The following is a 17,500-nucleotide window of genomic DNA, read 5'->3' as shown; positions in this document are numbered from 1 at the left end:
TGATGTTTCAGAAGAGGTTTAGATTCCCAGACTGCATATTTCTGATACCATTTGACTTCTGATGTGCAGTAAATCCATCAGTATTGTGTGGGAGGATGCCTTGTATGTCAGATACAGGTCACTTCTTAGCAACCTATACGATATTGAGCATAGTGACATGACAGGGCTTTGAGGTGGTCCATGTAGAACATGTTGTTTAGGCCTTGTAAACTTTTAATAAGGTACCTCTGTGGGTGTTCCTTTTATTGCATGTGTCTGGACAGATACATGCCAAAGGGGGCATTATACTCAAAGACTGACCTAATGAGGGCTGAATAAAGGGGAACAATGACATCCCTAGATCTAGACACAATCATGTTGTTTATAAGCTGTGCAGTATAGAGGGACTTTCTTACAACATTAGACACATGTTGCTCAAAAGTTAGGTCACTGTCCACATAAGTTCCTAAATTCCAAACTAGTGGGTCAACTCTTAGGAGTGTATACAGTAATTAATTTTTTGGCATTTAGTTTCAGTCCATGATTTTGTTACCAGGTATTTATTTGTGACAAACCTTCCTGCAGGATGACTAAGTCATTTAGGGATTCAAAGACTGCTCCTAGCTTGCAATCATCTGGAAACATAGTCAGCCAGAGTTCTATAATAATAGCTTTTACTTCAGAAAAGTAGATGTCAGTCAGGAGAGGTCCCAGAACAGAACCCTGGGGGACTCCACTGGTGATGAGTCTCTTTGTGGAGGTATTTTGATTTCCTGCATCCTATCTGTGAGCCTGGTGGTAATCCAGTGGGTGACATAGGAGGTTATCCCCAGTTTAATTAGCTTTTCTACTATGCCTGAGTGGGGAAATTGTGTCAAAAGCTCTGGACAGGTCAAGGTATGCAGTCTGTACCATTTTGCCTTCATCCACTGCACTGGTGATCTTTTTAAAAAAAATCTACCAGTTTGAGTAAACATGACTTTGCCCTTGACCAATCCAAACTGAGACAGGTCCAGTGTTTCAAAGTTCCCTATTTCCTGATTGATTAGTTCCATGATATGTTTTTCCATGGCTTTGCATCAGAAGCTGATCAGACTTATGGGACTGTAATTGCCTGGGTATGTGGAAGGTCCTCCCTTAAGCAGAAGAATGACTATATCTGTTCTCCATTTGCTTGGAAAAAAAACTTGCATGAAGGCTGAAATTAAGTAATGTTGTTAGAGGTGTGGCTAAATTGTGCTTCATGCTTTTTAAGATGCATGCAGGGATATTGTCAGGACCCACTGATGCAGTATTTTTAGCTTTTGATAACACTTTTAGGACTTGGTCTTTTGTGATAGCCAGAGGTGAGTCAGTTTCAGGTATATCTTGAGTGACAGATGGAGGGAGAGAGGGGTAAAATTAGAGCTAAATTTATCAGCCAGTAGGTTCACTACATCTTCAGCCTCAGTGGAGGGTAGCTTCATTCACAATCAACTCAGCACATTGCTGCATTGTGCTTTTGAGATTACAAACAACTGAAAAATGCCTTGTAATTGCCCTTGGCTTGGGTAGCTGTTTTAACCTCAAACTTGGCTTTAGTCAATTTTATTAAGTTCCTGAATTGTTTGTTTATTTCAGTGACAAGAGCTCTGACATTCTGGGAATTACTGTTCTTACTTTTGGTCAAAATTATTTTACTTTTATTATAAAGCTTGTTGATATTATAGTTCCACCATGTGGGTTTGTTTCTGGGGTTTGCCCTGTGCAGCTGTTCACACTCTGATATAGTGTGATGGTGACCATTTATGCATATTTATAATTGGAGTTAACTGGGTCTGATTGGAATTTGAAGCCTGCCAATGCATTGCTTAGGAGGAGGTAGCTTTTCTTAAGGGAATTTGTAAAGGTACCTTGGGTGGAAGGGATTTCTGGTTTCAATTTCATTATGAAGAAGACTGCTTTATGGTCAGACCTAACAGGGAATGAAGATTCATGAGGGTTTGGGTATGCTGCTCCCATATTAGTAAGGACAAGATCCAAGATGTTATTCCCCCAGTAGGTACTAATTGTTCGAGGGCATTTGTATTGAGAATGTCTAGGAACCTCTGTATTTATGCACTAGTGGTGGTGTAGGTTTGCCAGTCTGTAGTTCTGATCACCTACATAAATGGTATTGGGTTTAATACTGAGTTATTCTAGTTCTTGTAGTTAGGCATTGTGGCTTTCTTATGTCATAGAGGTGGTTCTATCGCTGGCTAATATATGGCATGGGATCTTTCTGATGGTTATTTGGATATGAAGAAGCTCTCGTTTATCAGGCTGCTGTACCAGTCTTGGTGTGAGTCTCTTCTGGATGTAGACTGAAACACTTCCACCATTTTCCCCTCCTGCACAGTAGCTGTGATAAATGCGCAGAAGGAGTTATATCCCTGCACAGCTGGAGTGCTCTTTGCTATTTCAACCATATCTCATTCACTGCACAGACATCAATGTCCTCCAGAGTGAGAAATTTCCTAATATTCATAGCAAACAATTTCTAGGTTTTGGCTACTATGCAGGAGTATAAATTATGTCCTGTGTCTTTTGGGCTTATGGATTTATGGGCTTCATGAAGCTGTTTTTTCAGATCATAGGTTCATAAGTAGGTACTAGGCTATCAGCCCAAGGGCCTAAGTAAGCCTACCCAACAAGGTTCCTGGGCTTATGCCACCCAAGAAAGTTATATTTCCTGGGTCCCTCTCAAGCAGAACCACAGAAGTGATCCCTGGGGTGTATTTCCTATTTCCCATCCACTCATCAAGATTTTTCTTAAAGAATACTAATGAGGAACTTTGCTTGACATAGATGGGTAGCTTGTTCCAGAGTATGGGAAGTCTCTAGGACAGGAATCTATCCCTCCAGCATGTCCTGTTTATTGTAATGACACGGTTTAGGTCCCTAGAGTGTGTAGTTCAGAGGTATTGGGATTTCTATAGGTGTAGCATGTCCAACAGCTCTGGGTTTGACATAGTTTTATATGTTAGGCAGAGATCACCTTAGAGTAGGCGATATGCTAAGGAGTAAAGCTTGAGTTTTTTGAGACGGTCAATGTAGGGCATCTGTTTGAGGCCAGTAATCCTCTTTGTGAGGTACTTATGTGGCCTTTCCAGCTGCTGCAGATGTCTTTTGAGGTACATTCCAAAAGGGGCATTGTACTCTATAATGGGTCTAATGAGTGTTGAGTAGAGGGGAACAATGACCTCTTTTTTCCTGGATGAAAACCCTTTTGTGATGAGGTGTGCCACGTGGAAGGATTTCCTGACTACTGTGGCGATGTGATTATGAAAGGAGAGACTACTGTCCACTTGGGTTCCAAGGTCTCTTATCACACATTCAGCGTTAAGTAGACTGCTGCCTATGTGGTAGTTCATGGGTACAGAGATTTTAACAAAGAGGATCACAATGCACCTTTTGGCATTGAGCTTGAGGCCATGGCTCTGACACCAGGCATCTGTCTCAGTGAGGCCCTTCTGTAGGATGTCCACATCATTTGTGGACTCAACATCTGCAAGCTTCGTTAGCCAAAGGCCTTCTGTGTTAGTCTGTATTTCAGAAAAGTAGACACCAAACAGGAGAGGTCCCAGGACTGAACCCTGTGGTATTCCACTTGTCACTGATTTGGAGTCTGTAACTTTTACAGTGTGGGCTCTGTCAGTGAGCCACTTGGCAATCTATCTTGTGATGTAGGGATTTACACCTAGTTTAGTGAGTTTAGCTATAATTCCAGAATGGGCGATGGTGTTGAAAGCCTTAACAAGGTCAAGATAGACTGTGTGAACCACCTTACCCTCATCTACGGCTTTGGTGACTGCCTCAAAGAAGTCAATCAGGTTCAGGAGGCATGATCTGCCTTTCACAAACCTGACCTGGGTGGGGTCCAGAGTTTGGAGGATACCAATGCCTTTGTTTATGAGTTCCATGATGATAAATTCCATGGCCTTACAGACCAGGCTCATCAGGCTAATAGGGTGATAGTTCCTGGGATCATTGGTGGCTCCCCCTTTGTGAAGTGTGATAACTGTTGCTGCGCACCATTCAGTGGGCACAAAGCCTGATGTGAGACTATGATTGAACATGGTGCATAGGTGGGGAGCCAATTAATTCTGAAGTTCATGTAAAACGCAGCCTGGAATGGTGTCAGGTCCCATGAATGCTGTGTTTTTGGCTTTAGAGAGTGCAGCTTTTACTCTGCATTCTTCCTATATAGATATTGGCCCTTTAGGGGGTGGGGGTTAAAGTTAGCACTGAACTTATCTGCCAGGATGTTGGCAATATTGGTTGGTTCTGTAAGTTTCCTGCCATTGTGCTGTAACTCAGAGCAGATCTGGGTGTTGCCATTGAGATTATTGACATAGCTAAAGAATGTTTGTGGTTGTCCCTAAAATCAGTGGTGATTTTGTTTTCATAGCTAGCTTTGGAGGATCTTATAAGGGATCTCAACTTCTTACTTAAGCTGACCAGGGAACTCCTCCACTCATGGGATTTTACTCTTGTTTGCAACAGTTTCTTCCTTCTGTTGTAGAATTTGTTTATGGCAGAGGACCACCAGATTAGCTTCCTTTTTCTGGACGATAGCATCTTGGTTCTGTTTGGAATAGCACGATCCTTGCACTCGTGTAAGTGCTTATAGAGTGCACCTGTGTAGGATTCAGCATTTGTAACTGTATTGTCCATCTGCATGGGTGTCATGAAGTTCACCACTTCTGTCTTAAGAAGCATGAAGTTGGCTTTGGATAATTTTTTTACCATGGTTTCCTTCCTTAATGGGGGGGGGGTATATCTAGGGTGGTTAGCTTATGGTCGGATCTGACCAACGAGGAGCTGAATTCAGGTGTGGAACACCGGTCACTCATGTTGGTAATGACTATGTCTAGGATATTGTTGCCCCTGGTGAGGGTGTGGATAAGTTGATCCAGGGCATTGGAATGTATGAATTCTAGAAAGCATTGAGTGAAGGAGTTGGTACATGAGTAGTTATCCCAGTTAATGGTGGGGTTGTTGAAATCACCCATTATTAGGGTGTTTGTTTGAATCCTAATATTTTCTAGTATCAAGAAAATAGGAGTGGGATTCCTGAGGCATGGTGGGAGATCTGTAGCAAGCTACAATTTGGATTGCATTTTTGCCCAGAGTTAGTTGCACTTGGATAACCTGGTATGCATTATGCTGAGCAACTAGCCTGGAGGTGTGGATATCCTTAATGAATATGGACACACCTCCACCTTTGGTGTTCTTGTCCAGGTTAGGTGGCCGAAAAGTGTGGTATGAGTTACAGTCTAGTAATGCAAGGGTGCTCTCTGGAGCCTTGAACTGCACGGATATCAATGTTCTACATTTTAAGCAGTGCCTGAGGGGAGTGCATTTTGAGATTTAGACTTCTAGCATTGAGTAACATTACGCTCAGTTTTTGATTGCATGTTCCTGTTATGGTGGTGAATTTGTCATTTGAACCTTTCCTAAAAAAGGCACTATAGGGGCAGCAAGAGCCTTAGCCAGTATCCAGAATCCCAGGGGTGGCAGGTGCAGGCCATCTCTGACAAAGCATTGTGGTCTGTCGACCATGTCATCCAGGCAGACAGATACTGGATCCACTAAGAATGACACCAGAAGCTTAGCCAATTGTTGAAGTCAATCATTTTGTCCTTGTACTGCAGTATCATTCTGGGTGATGGTAGCATGTTACTCAAGGCTAGGGTCATACCTGCCTGGGTTACAAGATCGGAGAGCTCTTCCATGTTTCTTTTCATGTAATCCAGGGAGGTACATCTCGGGTTATTCACACTAACATGGACAATGACAGAGTCATATTTGTACTTGTTGTGGAGTGACCTGAGTGCATGGGTTATGTAGCGGATCCTGGCACCGATAGGCAGCTGACAGTAACCTTCTTCTTCTTTAGCCTGGTGAGTGGGACATCAGTGTGCCTGACTATAGAGTCACCTATGACTAGTGTGTTGGGTACGTTGTTTTGCCTTATGGGCTGTGGTTGACTGGCACACTGAGTCTGTGGGTTATGTGTCATTTGGGTTGTGTTGGGGGATGGAGGTTGCTTGCATTTCTGCTTTGGAGGTCTCTGTTGCTTGAGCAGATTATTATTGAGAGCCTCCGTGAATGTTTTTGTGTTTCTATGTGTGGATTTTGGTGGTGTTGTTTTAGTGGGACTATGTTATGTGTGTGGTGTGGTGCAAATGCTTACCTTCTCCTCTTGACTGCCAAGTTCAGTCTTGGTTAGAGAGAGCTTTACCTCCAGTTTGGCTAGATAAGTGTATCTCTCACAGGTTGTAGTGTTGGGTGGTAGGAGAAGAAGGTTGTCTGTGTACATGAGGCAATTGCTACATTGTCCCAAGATGTCCAGATTTATCAGACAGACAGGGGAGAACACTGGGAGCTGACCCCTGGACATGCCTGAATAAAAAACTATTTTCCTCTAGACAAGTGTAGAAAGTGAGCACAAGAACTGTTTTTCTCTAAACAAGTGAGGAAAGCATGTATAAAAATTGTTTTCCTCTAGGTAATGAGGAAGGATGAGTGCTGTAGTAATTTGTAGCTTATTTAGTGCTTATAACAAATTCTGAACAAGTGCCAAGCACGAATGAGCAAATTCAAGAGCTAAAACTAAGAATTTGTATCTGAACTAGACTAGTTACAGAAAGAAACAGGTGCAAATGTGGGCTTTTAAATCAGAAAGTTGAAAGAGATGGAAAAATTGCCCAAATGGCCAATAACTACAATTTCTGGGCCAAAACCATTCCTTATGTGGTAGATAGGTTACCTGGTGCTTACCACTCCCACTGATAAGCTAGAAGGCTTCCCTCCAACACAGAAAGGCTTGGGGAGCTCAGGAGCTTAGAAACAGTCCTGGATATAGCAAATCTTTATCTGGACTAGACTAGTTACAGGAAAGTAACAAAACAAGTGTAAATATTTTTTGTTACAGTTAAACAAAACACAGGGAAATTCTAGAAAAGTTTTTTTTTTGTAAAGGAAAGGGAGAGAGGAGAAGCAGACGATAACTTAAGGTTAAGAGACTAAGTAGGTTGGCCTTCTCAAATGTTTTCTCTGTATTAGGAAGAATGAGCTAATGGCACTAGACTGGGAGGAGTATCCCAGCTCAAATTCACAGTAGGGGCAGGCAACTGCAAAGCCACCAAGTATAACAGCAAGCACCAATAGGGAAGTTGGGGAACAATACTAAAGCTACTAACCTACACTCTTTTAGACAGTAAACACTACAAAAATGTTTATCAAAGCAGAAGAACAGCAGTGAGCTACAAAATGAAAGTTGTAAACAGATAAAGGAGACAGGAGACTCTACAGAATGCTTTTAACTACAAACAAATCAGTTATATGATACACTCCTTGGCAGGAAATCAAAACAAACAAATACGTGCTTAACAAGTACAGAAAATTTCCCGTTAGTACCTTTCACACAGTGAAACTAGCTAAAAAGCTTTACAAACAGTGTGACAGCAAAAAACTTATTTATCAGGCCCTGTAAGGCAGACAATTCTAGGTTAACCATGCAGATTAGTTAATAGCAATAAAATACAGTAAAAAGTATGCAGCAGGCAATAAAAAGTGCTATATATACATTGCTAAAAGCAATAACCTGTAAAAATAAGCAAATAAACAGGATACATATTGTTATATATCTCAGATCAGAGTTGTAGTCAATGCCCCTCCTCCACTCGGATGACTAGGAAGGTACTGGTTTTTGAATGTTACTGTTGTTTGAACAGCAAAAAGGATTATATATAATTTTGTTGGCAAGTAGAAGTTGAGTCTACTTGAGGTTCATAGGTTCATCTGTTCATAGGTTGGTACTAGGCTATTGGCCCTAGGGCCTATATAAGCCTAGCCATAACAATTCCCTGGATATTTCTTCCCACAATATTTACTTCCCTGGACCCCTGTCTAGCAGGGTGACTGACATGATCAACGGGGTGAATTTCTTATCTCCCATCCAATCGTCAAGGTTCCTTTTGAAGAGGTCCAAGGAGGTGCTCTGCTTGACATGTATGGGCAGTCTATTCCAGAGTATGGTGAGTCTCTGGGTCAGGAACCTAATCAGGTAATTGGACAGTTCAAGTCAGGTTAATGATTTCAGAGCAGAACAGTAATTACTTTCACATGACAGACTGGTGGAAAAACTAGCTACTCTGTTACAACATTGTTCTAGTATTGTGATGAGGGAGATTTGAATACTAGTAAAAACTAATGAGGCATTCTGTAGAGAAGGCAGAGGATATGCTTTTGCCAGTGTGACTCTGTGACTCTGGAGGAGTTGTTGAGGAATTTTTTGGTTCTTTTGAGTTTTTGATGTTTTTTTTTTACAATTTTGTACATGAAATCAAATTTCAGTTGATTGAGAGAAGTTATTTTGAAGTTGGTTCTGAGAGGTATTAGAGACTAACCTTCTTTTTGTGACATGAAAGACACCTGTATTGGAAGCTGAGCTGATCTACAGTGAATTGGAGTAATATCAGAGGTTCAGAGGTAGTGACTAAGCCCCAGTCAGAGAGACCGTTAAGGAGCCACACCCAAAGTCCAACTTGCCCCAAAGCACAGACTGGTTAAGTTACTTGCTCAAGGTCACACAATAGTTAAATGAAGATGGAAAGATTCAAACCCTGTACCCTTAACACATGAAGCAGCTCATTAACAAGTCAGAGTTTTAGTCCTCTCTGACAACTACCAAAAGGATAAAAGTCTGCATGTTTGGCTTAGTTGGCATAAAGCACAGGTTATAAATTATCTATATTCTCTTAACATCTGTTTTATTCCTGAAACATCTGCATGAAAGCTTCAAAACAAGTTAGTAGCATATCATTCACAAAATATAACTTACTGAAAATTCATAACAATGACTATCTGAAACGCAGACCTTTCTGCTGTTTTGTATTTAACCAAAACAAAAGGAATTTAATTCACACAGCGATTTCTGCAGGAGGTGCAAACTTTCCTGCACCTATGTTCCCAAATTTTGCTACTGAGATTTTGTAAGTTTGAGGTCACAATGTAAATTTTCTTTCATAGAAAATAATGGTTTCATCTGCATGTGAGGTTCTGTAACCTCAGAGCTGTGGCATAAAAGTATATTGTGTATGGTACAGAGGAGGCTTGCCCTAACTGCAGAATCTATTAGTATTATGCATTGTATTTTGTCTGCTACACAAACTTGGTTCCTCTTCATTACTGTTATCATTGGCTTTACTATGGTTAAATGCATTTTACTGAGTTGAGACTCAAATAGCCATGATTAAAATGCTAATAATACAACTGATCATACTCTCAAATGATTGCAAAAAAGTAACCATGCATAATCAAACAATTGCTTTTAAAAGGAGCAAGCCCCCATGCACCTGTAATGTAGGGTCTTTACTGTATACCTACCGCATAACTTTCTCTCATTCTTTATATATATATATATATATATATATATATAGAGAGAGAGAGAGAGAGAGAGACTGAGTAAATTTCTTTAAATCGCTGATAAACTTTCAACGACATTAAGTGTGAAGTTAGCAGATACTTGCATCTAATTTATCAATGAAATGCTCTATTTGTATTTCCACATCCTTCAGTGTCTGTCATAAATAAGGTGCCAGAGAAATAAGTGAACACTCTTTAAGTTAATATAATTTATATAGCAACAAATAGACAATATATGCACTGTTAACTTTTTACTGACTTAGGGGGCTGATGAATGAAGAGAATGAGAGGGAGAGAAGGTTGGATGATGTGTGGATAGTGAGTCATGAAGTACAGTGGATTAGCAAGGAGGAAGTAAGGACAGCTATGAAGAGGATGAAGAATGGGAAGGCTGTTGGCCCATATCACATACCTGTGGAAGCATGGAGGTGTTTAGGTGAAATGGCAGTGGAGTTTTTGACCAGATTGTTTAATGAAATCTTGGAAAGTGAGAGGATGCCTGAGGAATGGAGAAAAAGTGTTTTGGTAACGCTTTTTAAGAATAAGGGTGATGTGCAGAGCTGTAGTAAGTACAGAAGGATTAAACTGATCAGTCACAGCATGAAGTTATGAGAAAGAGTAGTGGAAGCTAGGTTAAGAAGGGAGGTGATGATTAGTGATCAGCAGTATGGTTTCATACCAGGAAAGAGCACTACAGATGCAATGTTTGCTCTGAGAGTGTTGATGAAGAAGTACAGAGAAGGTCAGAAGGAGTTGCATTGTGTCTTCGTGGACTTAGGGAAAGCATATGACAAGGTACCTAGAGAGGAGTTGTGGTATTGTATGAGGAAGTCAGGAGTGTCAGAGTAAGTATGTAAGAGTGGTACAGGATATGTATGAGGGTAGTGTGACAGCGGTGAGGTCTGCGGTGGGAGTGATGGATGTGTTTAAGGTGGGGGTGGGATTACATCAAGTATCAGCTCTGAGCCCTTTCTTATTTGCAATGGTGATGGACAGGTTGACAAACAAGATCAGACAGGAGTCCTCCTGGACTATGATGTTTGCAGATGACATTGTGATCTGTAGTGAGAGTAGGGAACAGATGGAGGAGACCCAGGAGAGGTGGAGATATGTTCTAGAGAGAAGAGGAATGAAGGTCAGCAGGACTAAGACAGAATATATGTGTATGCAAATGAGAGGGAGGATAGAGCAATGGTGAGAATGCAAGGAGTAGAGGTGGCAAAGGTGAATGAGTTTAAATACTTGGAATCAACATTTCAGAGTAATGGTGAGTGTTGAAGAGAAGTGAAGATGAGAGTACAGGCAAGATGGAGTGGGTGGAGAAGAGTGTCAGGAGTGATTTGTGACAGTAAGAGTGAAAAGGAAGGTCTACAAGAGGGTAGTGAGACCAGCTTTGTTATATGGCTTGGAGACAGTGACATTGACAAAAGGCAGGAGTCAGAGCTTGACATGGCAGAGTTGAAGATGTTAAGATTTGCACTGGGTGTGACGAGGATGGACAGGATTAGGAATAAGTATATTAGAGGGTCAGCTGAGGTTGGAAGGTTTGGAGACAAAGCCAGAGAGGAAGGCCTAAGATAAAGTTTATGGATGTGGTGAGAGAGGACATGCAGGTGGTTGGTGTAACAGAGCAAGATGCAGAGGACATGAAGAAATGTAAACAGATGATCCATTGTGGCGACCCCTAACAGGAGCAGCCGAAAGAAGAAGAGGACATTTGTTAATTATATGAATCCTTTATTATATCTAAATCTTAACACAATAATATGGTACAGAACTTTTACTCATCCAGGTCTATTAGATTCAAGTAATGTAGTCTATGGATAAGTTTTGGATTGGAGATTATATATCTTTGGTGTACTGGTCATCTATAACTTGCCATAAACTGTCACTGACTGATCATCGGAAACATGCCATAAACCATCACCGGAACCATATGACATAGCAATACCCCCATGTCACCTCTGAGAAGAACTATTTATGCTTTGTGGCTCTTATCTAGTTAACAAAATAATACAATAGTATAAAACATGACTGTAGAAATCAGTAGTGAATAAATCCACATATCAACTGCTTAGTTTAAAAAGTACCTATAAGAACATTGCATTACTTAACAATATAGGGAAGGCAGTCTTCACATTATGAGACTCAGTAGTTTTTAAATAAGGTGAGAGCTAGAATTTGGTACAATGAGAGGTATCCCAAAAATCTTCAATAATCGGACCTCATATGGTCACAGACTTAAATGTTTCTAACAATAAAAATATACTTGACTTTGAGAAATCTGTGAACTTACATAAGGCAGATGAGCAAGAATACAAAAACCATTAAGGAGATGTTTGAAGGTTTCAGCAAAAAAAAAAAAACAAATATGTGTAGAAGAACATTCACAATCTTTCCATTAACAAAAGATCAGAAGAGATGAACATTTTCATAAGAAAATTAGGATTGCATCAGCAGACTAGCATGACAGTATACAAAAAATGATCAACTCTTTAGGGTGGCAAGCTAGATTCTAGTAGATACGAGCATATTTTTAGCTTTAAAAAAAAAAAAAAAAAAAAAAACTAATATTATTCCCGGTTGCAAGTCCCAAATTAAGTTCAGTGTGTCCTATTGGAAATAAGTGTCTACGACTGCAACAGAGAAATACTGGTTAATATCTAGGTTTTTTGAGTTTGCTCTGATTTTGACCATGAACACTTACAGCCCTGAGTACTTACTACTCAGCATAGTTTACATAATGCATATTGGACAGTTCAGTGGTGTAGTGGTTAATGTTATTGCCTCACAGCAAGAAGTTCTCTGGATTGATACTCAGCTCGGGTACCTTCTGTGTGGCATCTGCATGTCCTGTTTGTGTCGGTTTCCTTCCACATTACAAAGACGTGCCTAGACTGTTTCTCCCCGGGCTTCTGCTGAAAATTGGCTTGCTCTAAGTCAGACTTTCCTGGTAAACAAATGTTAAATAAATATAACAGTTGTGTGGTTGACTCTGTCTGAGCATCAACTATACCCACTGAACTAGCCTATGCATTTCAAGTTTTGTGAATAACATAAAAGGGAGAAAAATTGTTAAGAAGAGAAAACCTTTCCCTCTTTGTATACCACGTTAGTCAATAAATATTTTGTGCTTGCAATACACTTAAACGTTGCATTGTTGAATAACTTTAGATAAGTTTCATTGTTTTTTCCTTCATATATGTTGCAAATAGATTTTCCTGTATAAGTGCAAGTATATAAATTATTTTAAATGTCATTATGTATTATTCTTGAGTCATTCTTTCTGTGGTGTTCTGACCATATATAGTTGTACAGTTATAACACACACATATTAACTGCTTCTGTATGAGTGTCTTTGAAGCTTTTCTCACTGCACCTCCACTGTATGTGTATCTGGCTGGGATGTTTTGATTTAAATAAAAAAATAAATAAATAATTTCATAAGACAGCCAGAAATGTAGATGGATAAAGAGAAAGCTAAACAGAGAGAGACAGATAAATAAGGTTGCAGATGAAATGTCTTCTGATTATGGTATGTCAATGAAGTCTTAACACAACCAAACATGTCTCCATTTCTATGGTTCCTGGCTTGCTGGCCTAACTGCATCATTAAAGATCTTTGTACCATTTTATGTTCTCCAGTCAGTGTGCTGAAATTAGTACTGGGGGAAGTAAAAGTTAATCTGTATTGCATACATTGCACATTTAGTAAAATTATTAGTAAATCTGTGTCTTAAAGTTTGTCAAATCCTGGATTCTCAATAGTTCTAAGAAAACATCAGGAAAACAATAGTTTATACTTAATGATGCATCATCTGAGAAAGCTCTTTTCCTTTGATCTTATTTCACCTTATTTGCTATATGTTGTGCAACAAAACAGTTGTTCAGATTCTCCAGAAGGAAGGACGCTTGTTTTATTTTTGTTTTTCACTGAATTTATAATTAGAAATAGTTAAATTAGCTAAATGTTTTTTAATAAAGTTCAGTGCTACTGTTTCATACAGAATACAACCTGACTGTGCAAGTAACATCAAACGCTCTTTTCCTAGGAATACATCACAGACCTCTCTACCCATTGTTCTGGATTAAATCATGTTAAGAAACAAGATCCCAAATTGAAATGTGTTTTTTTCTCTTCCTTTTTTTTCTTTTTTTTTAATAACCAATTGCTTTACTATATATTGTGCAATTTTAAACCATCACAACAATTTTATTTTGAATTTGTAAACTCAATTATTTAAGAACGACAGCCTTCCCAAGATTTACAACAGTTTTGGACTTTAACTTTTTTGTTCAAAGTGTTAAATATTGTCATTTATAATTCTGTATACAATGTTAAAGTTTTATTCAATGTGATAGACTTTTTATAATGTACTTAAGTGTAAGCATTTGAACTGGAACTGAAATTTCAGGCCCATTTGGATCAATACTCTACCCTGGAAAATAAATTCAAATTAAGTAAAAAGAAACTGAAAAAGCATGAAAGATTACTTTGCTTACGTTTCACACTGAGCTGAATTTTGGAGTTCAGTAAAGGTAACTTCTGAAGGAGGCTTGGCATACTGGACGGGAAAGATCCCACCAAACATTATGTCGGCATCTTGTATGTAGAAAGGAACAGTCTGACTTTGCAAATTGCACTTTGCAGATATAGATACACAGACAGAATGACGGCAAATGAGCAAAGAAATAGTTAAATTCAGTAGATGACAAAATGCAGAATTTACTATCAACAAAAGCATGACTGCATTGCTATGATTAGTACCTCCAATGCTTTCTGAACAAGTATGATGTTACCACCTGTAGCAATATATCTTATTTTTGAACACAAGCAATGTACTTTTTTTAATGTACCTCTTGTTATAGATGTGTCTGAATGTACAGGTATACCAGCTGGGCAAATGGAAGTTCAGAGGCAAGCTATGATTTATTACTGATTCACAGTTACAAATGTGCAAGAGATTTTATAGTCATAGGTTCTGGCACTGCACCTTAGTATTTTCATCATTTCATGGAAAACAACTTAGCACAAAACAATCTAATTCCCAGAAGTGTGACTGAAAATAGATATTACAGAACATATGGTAAGGTCTCTGTAAATTGCTAATATACCTTACAAAATACTGGACATACGAAGGAAGCTGGTCTAACAGCTTTGTTTACATAACTGAAAGATTGCAGCATTGCTCTCTGTCATTATTGTTATTTTTGATTCTCAGTGCACCACACAATGCACTTGTTTCTGTTCTGCTGAAGCTGATGAGATAGTCATGTATTTTCAGAGATAACAGCTAATGTTATGGTTAATCAAAAGCAATGTTATTTTTTTATAGTTAATATATAACATACAGAAAGTCTACATATAAACATTGTTTGATGAAAGTGTGCTAAGATTAAAACTTTATAAGCTCTAGTTATGAAAAAAGAAAATTGGACACTTTATTTCTACGTCTGTGCATTATGTAACAGACTGTTAGGAACATCAAATGGATTATTCATTCTGGGACCACTGTAGCACTACTTACAAATGACCTCTGGCCAATATCTGAAAAAGAAACATTGTACTCCAAAGTTCCAAACAACATGAATAACATCAGGTGTTACTAGATGACAGTGAGTCACAGCTAGGCTGACACACTCTGCGCTCACACAGTGACAAGCACTTACTATCAGTGACCATAGGTCATGGCTGGATGAATGCACAGGCTGCCCTGATGCAGCCTGCATTAATAGTTAGTAATGGCCAAGAACCATGACTTGAGCTGGTGATCATTAACACCCCATAAATTACAGCTGGGATGAAAGCTCACACTGTCATGTTCAAATGACAAGCAGCAGTTGTCATGTGTCAGATACCATGCTTTAATAAGGGGCCATGATAGAAATTATCCTCTGTGGACCTTATGGTTGGCCTTTCCCTATAACAGCCAGACTTGATTAATCTGCAGCAGACATAATTCTCAGGATACGACCTTCAAAAATCATAGCTGAGGTCGAGAAATGTGACACATTTTGCATTTTCACAGCAACACTTGTGAATATGCTAGATCCCATATGGTTGGAAACACATGTAATGTGCATGAACTTTATTTAGTGACCTACCTCCATATCACCTATCTGAAGGTCATACAGTGAAGTTAAACAAAGGAATAATTTGCACTGAATGGTCTTGTTATGTTTTTACCATGATAGTCACACAGAGTGATGCCTGCTGCTTCCAACAGCATTTTGCTCAGTGACTGAGCTTAATATTTGTATAATCTGCACAAACTTGTAAATATATTTATCCACTGGAAAAAATAGCTACTTGTTTTCAAACAGAATTTAAAGACAACCCTTCCTAGGGATTCATTGCAACATGGCAGCAACAGCTATTTACCTTCTTAACCTGCCATGTCCCCTGATAATCATATACATATGCAGCCAAGCCAGTTAGCATGATGAGGAATCCCCTCCCCCATATGCAACCAAAGCACAGGCTTGTGGACACATCATGGTAAGTATTCTTGCAGGCACATCTAAATACAGGACGTAAACAAGTGAATGTGCATGACAAACCACATTAGCCAAAGAAATTGTGAGCATGCACAGTTGTTTACTGATTATGTACTCATCAACAAATAAATACAGAGAAATGTATGAGCAATGGAAAGGCAAGCAACTTAGACACTGGGACAGATTAGAGTTTACTAACAGAAGTCATGGACAGAGTGTACATTAAGGTGCAATGTGAGTTGCATAACAAAGCATTACCTGGAAAGGTACAACACAGACAAATTTGTAAGACAATAGTGCCATTGTAGGACACTTTGAGGTATACACTGGAGATGTGGGATGTAAAAGAAATGCAGCAATGTGCTGCAGCAACATGCACCATAAGTTGTAAAACAACAAGAATAAAAACAAACAAAAGAACCGCAAACATGAAACTAAGACAGAGCTGTAACGTAAAGCTTAGGACAGGACTGCAGCTATACACAACTCAAGATGTAAAATCAAATATTTATTCAACACTAATAAAATATAAAACAAAAATAATAAGCGCTTTCATCCCTTTTTGAGAACATTGTCAGATACTAAATATCCACCCCAGTCCTTAATAAATGCAATTATTTGAAACCGCCAATAAGATTCCTGCATTCAGCCAAGCTTCCAAAGTCTTTCAGCTGTATTTAAAGTTCCAAAGTCAAATTACATATCTGAATCTATCAGGTTGTTTGTACAAATACATTGGGCAGGATTCACAAAGGCTTGCACAGAGTGTAAGAGATGTGTAACACTCCATGCAAGCCTCGCGATCCAGGAACAGCCCGAAACTCCGTGTAAGAGACCAGCTAAAACGTCTCTTACATGGACTGGGCGTGGATATGCTAAATACCTCACTTGCAGCCAAAAGGTATGCAAATGAGGTATATTAGCGATTCACGAAGCAGAAACCAGCCCATGTAAGAGACGTTTTAGCTGCAGAAATGTACTCAGTTGACAACTGAGTACATTTCTGCAAAAATCACAACGGAGCCATGTCAGCTCCAAATAAAGGGTGCATATGTGTCAGGCAGCATGCCAATGGCCAAATATGTGGCCATTGGCAAGGTAACCCGATGCAAATATTAAAAAAATATATATTTTTTTTTTCGCCGATGTTTAAACGCAGTGCAGCCCCATGCAAACGGGCTGCACTGTATAAAACATAAAAATGAAGGTTATAAACCCACAAATGTGGGTTTTATGCAATACATGGAATGACAATGCAGGGACCAGCAGACCAAAAACAACATGGCCACCGTGTAGTGGTTGCTAAGGGGGGAAGCTGAGTCTAAGATATGTAACTAAGCATTAGTAGGCAATCTCATGTAAATGAGGGTTAGGATACTGAAGCCCACAGTCACATAGCAAATGAGCACAGTCTGAGTAGTGTAAGAAATAGATAAGGGGGAGGAATAGAGTAGGAGATAGGTGACATCACAGGGGGGAATGGTAGAAAGAAATGCAGTTCATTGGAGGTCAGTGTAACATGACAGATGACAGACACAGATCAGGAAAGAGGAGTGCCACAAGATAAGCA

The 17,500-nt window shown here is 39.3% G+C and overlaps 1 protein-coding gene across 1 annotated transcript in view; it reads right to left on the bottom strand.

Moving 5' to 3' along the window:
* Nucleotides 1-17,500, bottom strand: part of LOC122790581 (extracellular calcium-sensing receptor-like) — a 497,373-nt gene that overhangs the window by 359,934 nt on the left and 119,939 nt on the right. The window contains exon 3 of the mRNA XM_044058106.1: nt 13,936-14,075. Within this exon, the coding sequence (XP_043914041.1) occupies nt 13,936-14,075 (140 nt within the window). The remainder of the gene's footprint in view (nt 1-13,935; nt 14,076-17,500) is intronic.

The sequence above is a fragment of the Protopterus annectens genome, chromosome 16.part0 (genome assembly GCF_019279795.1).
Source record: "Protopterus annectens isolate FY-2018-M chromosome 16.part0, PAN1.0, whole genome shotgun sequence".
In the NCBI taxonomy this organism is placed as follows: Eukaryota; Metazoa; Chordata; order Ceratodontiformes; family Protopteridae; genus Protopterus; species Protopterus annectens.
This window is presented reverse-complemented; position numbering and strand designations above follow the sequence as displayed.